Raw genomic sequence first — 9,884 nt, 5'->3', positions numbered from 1 at the left:
CAATCGGCTCTTCTAGATCTAGGAGAATTGATAAAGATTAGACATAATCTTGAATCTATATCGTTCTTGGTCCAGATGAAGCCCAAAGTAGCTAGAGTCACCTAGGTCTGAAATATATTCAATCCTCGTGACTGGAATCCTTAAACTATGTAGTCCAACTGTGACATAGGATTGGCTTATTATGATTCCCTATATCGTTCTTGGTCCAGATGAAGTCCAAGGTTGCTATGATCATCTAGGTCTAGGAATATTCCAAATTTTAAACCTTGAATTATTTAGTCCAACTGTGTCAAAAGACGGGCTTATTAAAATAGACTCTTCTAGATCTAGGAGAGTCTTCAGTCATGATTATCAAGAGCATTGTACTATGTAGTCCAACTATGTCAAAGGACTGGCTTATGACGATGTACTGTATCGTTCATGGTTCAAATGGAATCTAAGATTGGTAAAGTCTTCTAGGTCTAGGAATATTCCCAATTTTAATCCATGAACTACGTAGTCCAACTAGGTCAGAAGACTGGGTTATAACAACAGGTTCCTCTAGTTCTAAGAAAATGTCCAATCTTGACGATCAAGAACCTCAGACTATATAATCCAACTATGTAAAAGGACTGGCTTAGTACAATGTCCCATACCATTCATAGCCCACATGGAGTCCAAGGCTGCCAGGCTGTTCTAGGTCCAGGAATGTTCTTAATCCTGATGATAGTGGACCTTGAACTGTACCAACTAGTTCCAACTACATCGAAGACCCATCTGGTGCCAGCATCCGGCGTAATCCTCATTCCAGTCCAAGTTCAAGATTACCGTCTCCATATCTCACCTAAACCCGTAAAGACCAGCAGAACGTAAGTGGATATCCAAGATACACGCGCGTCTATCGAAGAATCCTCTATCGAATCTCGGTATAAATATCTCCATTAAGTGTCGTCTCCTCGAGGAGCTAATTGCTCGGCTAATTGGCCGGGCGAGATTAGCAACCCGTCCTTTGACCTTGGGCCCCCGCGACAGTCACCCTGACCCATGTTAAGCGGTCCCCACCATGTCGACACGGACAATTACACATGGTCAGGTGAGTATAAAGCGACGATGTGCGAGCCCGGGCAGCTGTTTAGTGGGACCGGTTCTCTCGCTCGGTTCATTTCCGAGAGTTGCTCGTGGACCCGACACTTTTATCGGTCGATCTCTCGATCTCTCCGCGCGGATCTATCGCAGTCGGTGTCCAAGATCCGAAGGGCCGGCTGCTGTCTACATCAAGGGCGACGGAGTCCGCGAAATCGACCCGACGTCGGCAAAATGGCGTCCAGAGGGTACGCGATCCCGGTTACGGTGACGTTAATGATGGTCTACACTGGCCTGGCAGATAACACCTGGCCATCCTGCGTCGGCAAGACCATTCTCAGTGAGTATTTTACGGTTCTTGACCTGGAAGCCGTATCCCGCCCTTCGCGGCCATGCCTCGGGCCTAGGGACGAAGTTAGTGTGCCTGGGAATATTTAGGGTACTCAAAATGCCCGTGATAGAGTGTTAATTAATTCGACGGGGTCTTCATAAAAATACAGCATATTTTCTGAAATTTTTTAAACTTCTTAAAAAAAATAAAGAAACGGGGAAAACAGATTTTTGGAATAATAAATAGACTATAAATATTTTTATCTTCTCATGTAATAGAATAATAATAGTATCTAAATACATATAAAAAGCTGTTCCAATATATAATTATTATTCAAACAAGAGTTTATTTTGCCAGATTCTGTATTATCTGAGATGTAAATATGTTTTTCCAGCTCTTCAAAAGTGAACAATTTGTAAAATATAATTAAAATATAAATAACTATAGGAACGATAAAAATCGTATCTTTTCCTCCTTTTTTGTTCACAAACTGAGGGACCATTTGAGAGACTTTGCCGCATTCTCGTATCACATTTCTCGGCGTTTAAATTTCGCGCGCGGAGATTCGCGCCGGAAACTGCAGCCCGGCGGCCATGTTGTCCTCGAGCGTGGGTGATTCACCTGTCTGCTGGACGATTTGAATAATCGCCGCAGATAAGAACGTGCCTGGACATAAGCACGTGTTTAACGAGCCTCTCGACACGATCGACGTTCGCCCGTGCATTACCAGGTCCACTCGACAGCCATTGTTATAACCTTCGCAGAATCGTCTCCGATTCTTCCCATTATCGCCACGCAGTTGCTTCATTCTTATACGTCCTTGTTGAATTTCAATGTCAGCTGCCAAGAAAAATGCTGATCCTGCTATCGTTTCGTTTCCTAAAAGTCTCCAGGTTAATTTCAACTTCGACTCCCCGAAAAATTTATTTATTACCACCACGGAAGACAATTGAATTTTCTCCGACCTTCGATTCTAAATGCTTGCTGGTTGCAAAATTACGCTTACTTCGAGTTCCAGCGAAATTTACTCGATTCTCGCCAGTGGAAGTAACGCAATTTTCCCCGCGGTGCATAAACCGGGCCGAATAATTTTATTGGATGCCGGGTAAGCAATGAACAATTTATCGGCGGTCGATTGTTTATTGCGCCGAGACAAAGCGGCCTTTGGAATTGAAGGGCAGCGGCGTCGGGAAAAAAAGACAGTACAGGCGTTTGCCCGAACTAATCAATTCGGCGAATTTATCGAGCGACGCCAGCTTCCGGTCGCCATTGTCACGGACCCCGGCGGCCGGAGATAGACAATGAGAAATCGACGGAGCGCACCTTTCTTCAATTCGCCTCGGCGCGCGATCGAAAACCGACGAAGAAGCCAGTCGTCGTATCCGAATAGAGAAATCGCGCCGCCGAAAATACATCGCTGGACCGGTTCGCAAACCGATTTCTAATTTATTTTCGACCGCGGCTTCCACGGTCCGTGCAAACGGACGATCGGAATCGGTTACGGTGCATCAGACCAGCAGCAATGGAAATTGGCCGGGAAAGTTTGTACGCGGCACCACCGCCGACCACTATTTATTTAACAAGCAGCGTTCCCACGAAATCCATTTAATCGCTGCCCACCAGACAGAATGGAGTTAGCAGGTGTCGGCCCGAATCGTTACGTCGCCGGCCAAGCCCTGCTCATTTCCGGTGCAAAAAGTAGCCGCCTATACTCTCCCCCTCCCCCGCCCCTACCCTCCCCGCGCACCCGCCGTTTCAGTCCCTTCTCGTTCATTTAACTCGCCCGAGGCCGAGGCCTATTCACCTATCGTGCCTATTTGTCCCGAAATTACCGATTTCCCATAATTAACATTTTATTAAACGGCGATCGGCTTCGCGACAATAATCGCATTTCACGCTGGAAATGTTACTTCTCCGATCGACATTGCCGTTGGTTAATGAAATTAATTAAACTGTCAACGGAATTGCAGAAGTCTCGGAGAGCAATTTTGAAACTTCCGCGCGCGGGAAATTTGAATCGGAGCACGGTGGTAGTGGTGATACAATAATAATATTATAATTACTAATATTGCTTCTATTATTACAATAATAGTATAACAATATGATATATAGTTTAATATAATAGAATAGTATAATAATAATTTAGTATTATAATTATTATTGTTATTACAAGTTTATTTACCCTCTGCGAGGTGATCGTCAACCAAACGGTTTAAAGAATTGATAGAAATACCGCGATTGTTTCCAAGGAATTGTGACACAATGGCAGACAGGTTTAAAAATCCTCGAGCGCGGGAAGAAGTCCGATCGCGGAAAAATTCGAATCGGTGAACGGTAATAAACGATTCCACGGCGTCTTATCCGGCGCACGGATATCCCGTGATTGAGCCAACCGGCTGGTTTTAATTCGCTGATCTAATCGAGCCTGGTGGCCGCGCATCCAGCCTGCCCAGGCTATTTTTAGAGTCGAATCGATCCTCCCCGTCGTCCTATCGAAATGTAATAGATTCCAATTTTCTCCCCGTAAATAATGTACGAGCTGAATTATTCATGAACCTGGTCCGGGGAAGTAGTTGAACGAAAACCGGAGCAATAAACCTGTCCCACCGTTTCGACTATCTTTTTCCTCACTCTTTTTTTCTCACTCTTTCTCTCTCTCTCTCTCTCTCTCTCTCTCGCGCGCGCGCGCGTTATTTCTCTCTCCGCCGTCGCTACCTGTTTTTCGGCTGTTAATCGCGCGATGTTTTCGCGGAGCGTATCAATCAGTCGCCCATCTTGTAAACTGCCTCTCGCACTTAAATCGCGCGAGGAGGCTCTTTCTTCGTCCGATAAAAATAATATCTTCGAAAGTTGGGAACCGGTCCGTCCCCACGTGTCCCGTGTTTTTACAGTTACCGCGCTATTTTTAATTGCCGGTTGCATAATTAACTTCAAATTTAGCCAGACGCGCGCGGCACGTCGTCGCCGAGCTCCCGTTCACACGATTTCACCGGTTCGTTTCGTATTCAAACGATCCCCGCCGAACGTGTTCAGCGTTTCCTTTTTATTTTTACCATCTCCGCACGGCCCGCGACGACATCGAGCATCTCCGGCCGTTAAAAATTTGACGGCCGGCCGACTATTTTTAATCGGCGGCTAATCGGCCTTCTTCGTCGTGATCGGAGTCGCGTCAAAATTGACCCCGGCGACAAAATGTTAATCGGCGGGAACAAAGGCGGTAAAATAGAGCCGGTCGGCGCGCGGGGAAACTCGATTGCCGATCCGGTCTCCGGCAGGCTGGAAATTTGCATAAGATTGTTCGGGCAGGGCGGGGGAGAGGCTTGTAGAGGCGAGCAGCCGGAACCTCGTTTTCGTCGAAGGGACTAAAAGTTATTAAGGGGAAAGAATACGGTGGAACGAAAGTTTCCCCTCCGCCCGTACCGCGAAGACAGTGGGAACGTCGTTAGAGCAGATTCCGTGGAAAAGTTTTCCGGCGAGTTGGGCAATCTAGCGGCTCGAGAAAACGGATGAAAGACTGACGAAGAGCAACCCGGCCGGCGCGGCGGGACGAGCCGCGAGGGGCGACGGGAAAGCGGGGAGGGCCGGAGGATAGACTCTCCGGCGACGAGCAACGATGGACATTCGATTTTACCCTCCGCCACGAATTATCCGACTATCCGGCTGCATAATAAAGCAACTCCTCGCGCGGCTCGTGTTTTCTTTGTAAATCGCCGGGAGTGGGGTGGGCGTTTCTATAATCCTAGCCCACCCCCCCACGGACTTTGGCTTTGCGAATCTTTTCGTTGAAATATGCAGAACCGGTTCTCTGTAAGTCCTCATCTTTCTTACAAGTTATATAAAGGAACATTATGCTGGTCGGTGTACCGTAACACGGTTTAAATGAAAATAAGGGGCGAAGGGGGTGAAAAAATCTTCCTCGGTCAAGAATAAAATGGCTGTCACAGCTGGAGAAAGATCTTCTCGATCGCGACGAATTTTCAGAACGTTTCTATCCACAGCTACCGAACGAGATCGTCGTTTTAATAAAAACAGGTTCGGCGAGGGGTGGTAGAAACTCGAGGAGAGGCTGGCAACTCGTCATCGTCGATGGAAAATTACCCTCGCCGTCGGGGAAATACTTTCTTCGTCGCGATTGAATTATCGGGACGCTTCAAGACCCCCGCAACCCTCTGACAAATGTAGAAGTTCCGGTGAAATATCCGGCGGAATTTTTCATAGCGAACCGTTTCCAGGATCCGGCGGCTTATCTTGCGAGGAGAAGCAGGCCATTCTGGACGAGCATAACCGGCTGAGACAGCTGGTGGCTCTGGGACAGATCCACGGCCAGCCGGGGGCTGCGAACATGAGAGAAATGGTGAGCAACCCCACGCCTAATCATCCCACGCTGAATTTTGAGGCCCGTTTTAAATCGACCGCGAAAATTCCCGCCGCAATTCGGCTCCGAAATTTGATTCCTGAGATTGCTGCCCCCTCTGGAACAACGACCATAAGCGACTGGATGGGGTAGTTTTCGTCGAACAAAAATTCGGAGCAAAACGATTGGAAATACAGTATTCACATGGATTCCGTTGTTTGGTGGAATTAGAATTGTTAAGGGAGCAGAGATTTTCGGCAGTTTTAAATACAGGGTGTTGTTTTCAGGTGTGGGACGACGAATTAGCAGCCGTCGCTCAGAGATGGGCGGATCGATGCGCGGAAATGCACGACAATTTACGAAACGTTCGTAAGTAACATTTCCATCCCCTCCCCAGTATTATTCGATGCGTATTGTTCTGTAAAAGAGGAAGCCGAGTAAATAATAATAGAATAACGATTATAGAAGAATGAAGACTGTACTTTATAGTGCAGAGTTTTTCCAAGTATGAATGGCAGAATGTTTGAGAGTACAAATCGTAAAACACAGAATGAATGAGACAGATGTTGACAGAATGTTTGGCCAGCGTCGAGTAGCCTGAGATCATTGCCCAGGCTCCTCGAAGTCCTGTGTGGTCGAAAGATAGAGCATGAGCGAGTGAGACGGAGATAAGGAAATAAGAAGAGCGAATGATTAACAATGAGGCACAGTATGAAAGATTGCAAGAGAGAAAGAGAGAGAGAGCATGGTAGGATAATGAGAGAAAAGATGATAAAAGCGGAAGGGCTGCCGAAAAAATCGAGATATTAGTAAGAGAACCGTTGCTTTGTAAAGTCGTGCATTGTCATAGTTATTGTAGGTATAGTTGTTGAGTCGTTGTTATTAAGAAAAGTTGCCGTTGTCTAGAGTATTGTCGGTGTTGCTGTGATCCTAGGTTGTTTAACCCTTTGCACGCGAGTGACGCCTCTGAAGCGCCAATGAAAATTGTAATATAATTAACAAAATAATGTTCACTTTATTAAAAACCCTTCTGTTAAAAGCGTAACAGTTTTACGAGTCACAGAACTCAATTTCACATGCATAAGTTATACTATGTACTCTATACTGCAGCTGATCAAAATAGCAATTTTGGACCTAAGCTTAAAATCGTTCCGAGTGCAAAGAGTTAAATACTATAAGTTATCGTTAACCGACGTCAGTTGTTGTCCCAATTCTTCATATTGCCATGGGATTTCCTAAGAATAGTCCCTACGATAGTAAACTATTTTTTAATAAAGTATTTTTATTATTGCCCAACGACAGAAAGATTCGCGGTGGGCCAAAACATAGCCAGAACATGGACGACAAGGTCCCCAGGGCCGTACGACGACCAGCCAAACTGGCGGCAGCGGATCTACGACTGGTTCAAAGAGGTGCAACACTATCGCGCTGGTTATAGCGACGCGACCGGCCACTATACCCAGGTGAACGGCGACTAGATTGTTGAAAAAAATGCTTCCTTCGCCGGAGAATCAAGTTTGAAATCGAGTTTGGACTGGTTTCAGCTTGTCTGGGGCGACACGTTCCTCCTGGGCTGCGGGTACTCGTTCTACTACGATCCTGCGCGCGGCTATACGAAGAATTATGTTTGCAACTACGGTCCCAGGTGAGCATCCCGCTTGTTCTTCATTTTTCAAGCGCCGCGCAAGTTGAACAAACTTTTGCAAATGTTTCCCAGCTCGCCCCCTCCTCCGCGAAGTCGATTCTAATTTTCCACCGATAATTAAGGGGTGGCTTTTGGAACTCGTCCGTCGATGGGTTATTTTTCGAAAAATTTCTCACCGCTGCCCCGTTTATTCTACGGAATGAGAATCATTCTTGAACGTGTTTTCCGCCGGCCGGAAGTTGGATAATATTTTTCCGAAAATTAAGCGGTATTTCCCGGGAGAATTTAATAACGCGCGCGGTAAAAGGGTTTGCATTTAAATAACGCGGGATTTTTCTAAAATCGCGAGAAATACTCGACAATGTGGTACCGCGAGGAGGTCGACGGCACGGCTCGCAAAAGAGGGGAAAATGAGGGAAATCTGCGGCGCGATATTTCAACTTTTCGACGTGTTCCCAGCAGCCGTGGAAAAAGAAAACGGAATGCAACGTGTATTGAATCCGGCCGGAGCTTCCATAAATTTTCCACGCTCCTCGAGTATTTCCTGTCAATCGGTAGCTTATTACTGTCGACAAATTGAACGTGTCGTCGTCGTCGTCGTCGTCGTCGTCGTCGTCGTCGTCGTCGTCGTCGTCTGCAGCCTGCCACAATTTCCCCCTCCCCCACAGAAGCGAAAAAAGTCTCGACCTGCCACCAGGAATATTTATTCCCAATTTCATCGAACCTGACAAAAACGAGATCCAAATACCGACCAAGAATATCGCACCATCCCTAAAACATTGCTTAAAAATTGCCTACTAAATAACAACTGCACCATATCACCGATAGATGATTTTCCGATCGGAAATAAAATCACTGTGCCCCGCAAAGGTCCGTAAGATTGATAAAAATATTTACCGACACTCGTTACCTCGTTCAAAGTATCATGCACAACGATATTTATCGATCCTTTAGCATGCATCGTGCAGAGATACAAATATTTAACGACCCCTATGCAATTTTTGTACACTGATCAATAATATTTACCAACCCCTAGCTGAGAGTCGCGGATTTTTTCGAGCACAGTACTCGCGCAGAATAATTTGGCAAGGGCAATGGATTCCGCATGATAATTACGAGGGGGGAGGGTAGGGGGAACAACGGCGCGGGAAAAATCTCGGGTGTGGAAAGTTGGCTAACAAAAATGGAACAGCCTTCGTAAGAAGGCCGAGAACCGGAAGTAAGAGCAGGAAGTTAACCGGCGGAGCGCAGGGGTTTCCCGGAGATTTACGGGTATTTTCCCCGACGAGAAGTTCTAACGCGCCGCGACGTTTTCGATTCGACATAAATCATCTCACGGCACGGCTTACGGGTTATGTTTTCATTGTTGTGCAGTGGCAACGTGCTCGGCTTTCAACCGTACCAATCGGGACAGCCGGCTTGCGGCACCTACGGGATGTCTTATTCGAATCGATACGCAGGACTGTGCGGTGAGTATCGACACATCGTTGTCATCCGCTTTTTTTGACAACATTCCTCTTTCCCTCGCTGAATTATTTGCAAAATTATTGCACTCGAATTTCGTAAATACTTAAATATATTTAAATATTTTTTTCAGCTCGTGGCAGCTACTACCACCTGGGCGCCTACTGTGCTTATGGTTAACGCCCAACATCCCCTCCGAAATCATGAGAGTTCAAGAAAAAGCGTAATTTCCCTGTCGAAGTACCTCGTCGAAGAAACAGAGCGGAAAGGCTGGCAGGGTTGCCATTTTCTGTGTCATGATACAGTGTTTCTGAAACTGGATTTTCCCAAGAACAATTACTGCGACCGCGAGCATAGCAAAATATTTCGTTCGAGTGAAACGGTTGCGGTTGTTCCGGTAACGGGGCCGCAGTTTGAGAGACACTGGTGTCTAGTTAACCTTTTCTAGTCTGCGAAAGATAGTCTGTGTATCGTAGTGTATAGTTAACAAACGAAAGTTAAGAAAGCCGCGTGAATAAGTTAAGGGGTCAGCGGTGGGAAAAATAAAGCGTTGAAAAGACCGTAATCTGGCACTGGGGGATGAACCGGGGTGGTGTGCAACATGCTGGTAGGCTGTTGCACTCCCTGCACCATGCATTTCTCATCGAGTCCCTTACGTGACCCTGCCACGTATAAATATTTAAAAGCTACAAAGATACGGTGCACGCTTTTTTTCCAACCCTCTGCAACCCCTCTGCACGTTGATTATACTTGGCGCGAGCTGTTTCGATTAATTTCAGCCGTGCCAGGAACTTACCAGCATTGAATTGTCATTAAGAACGATGACTGTACGTGCGCCGACCGCTCCAGTTAATAATCTAAAGTATTTATTGACGAAGTATTGTAAATACGTAGTTGTTACTTTCGAAATATTTTTTAATAAATGCGTGCAATAAGAACTGGCTGATGTTTTTCATTTTCTAGAATATTGTTGTTATTATTTACAAATAGCAATTACACTATCTTAAAAAGCATTATTTAAGCTTCAA

At 46.0% G+C, this 9,884-nt stretch overlaps 1 protein-coding gene across 1 annotated transcript; it reads left to right on the top strand.

The window, feature by feature from the left end:
* The first annotated feature begins 1,136 nt into the window (after positions 1–1,136).
* Positions 1,137–9,740, top strand: LOC144472410 (venom allergen 5.02-like). The gene is made up of 7 exons (XM_078185466.1): positions 1,137–1,402; positions 5,626–5,747; positions 6,035–6,116; positions 7,050–7,210; positions 7,292–7,392; positions 8,767–8,861; positions 8,990–9,740. The coding sequence occupies exons 1-7, from the start codon at positions 1,297–1,299 to the stop codon at positions 9,034–9,036; spliced, it is 714 nt and encodes a 237-aa protein (XP_078041592.1). The 5' UTR covers positions 1,137–1,296; the 3' UTR covers positions 9,037–9,740.
* The last annotated feature ends 144 nt before the right edge of the window (positions 9,741–9,884 follow it).

Source organism: Augochlora pura, chromosome 7 (genome assembly GCF_028453695.1).
Source record: "Augochlora pura isolate Apur16 chromosome 7, APUR_v2.2.1, whole genome shotgun sequence".
Classification (NCBI taxonomy): domain Eukaryota; kingdom Metazoa; phylum Arthropoda; class Insecta; order Hymenoptera; family Halictidae; genus Augochlora; species Augochlora pura.
This window is presented reverse-complemented; position numbering and strand designations above follow the sequence as displayed.

Bases quoted from the DNA above. Each gene is read 5' to 3' on its own strand.
- LOC144472410 (XM_078185466.1), top strand. From the start codon at position 1,297: ATGGCGTCCAGAGGGTACGCGATCCCGGTTACGGTGACGTTAATGATG. The intron at 6,117-7,049 runs GTAAGTAACATT...GCCCAACGACAG, and splicing joins CGACAATTTACGAAACGTTC to AAAGATTCGCGGTGGGCCAA. The intron at 7,393-8,766 runs GTGAGCATCCCG...ATTGTTGTGCAG, and splicing joins GTTTGCAACTACGGTCCCAG to TGGCAACGTGCTCGGCTTTC.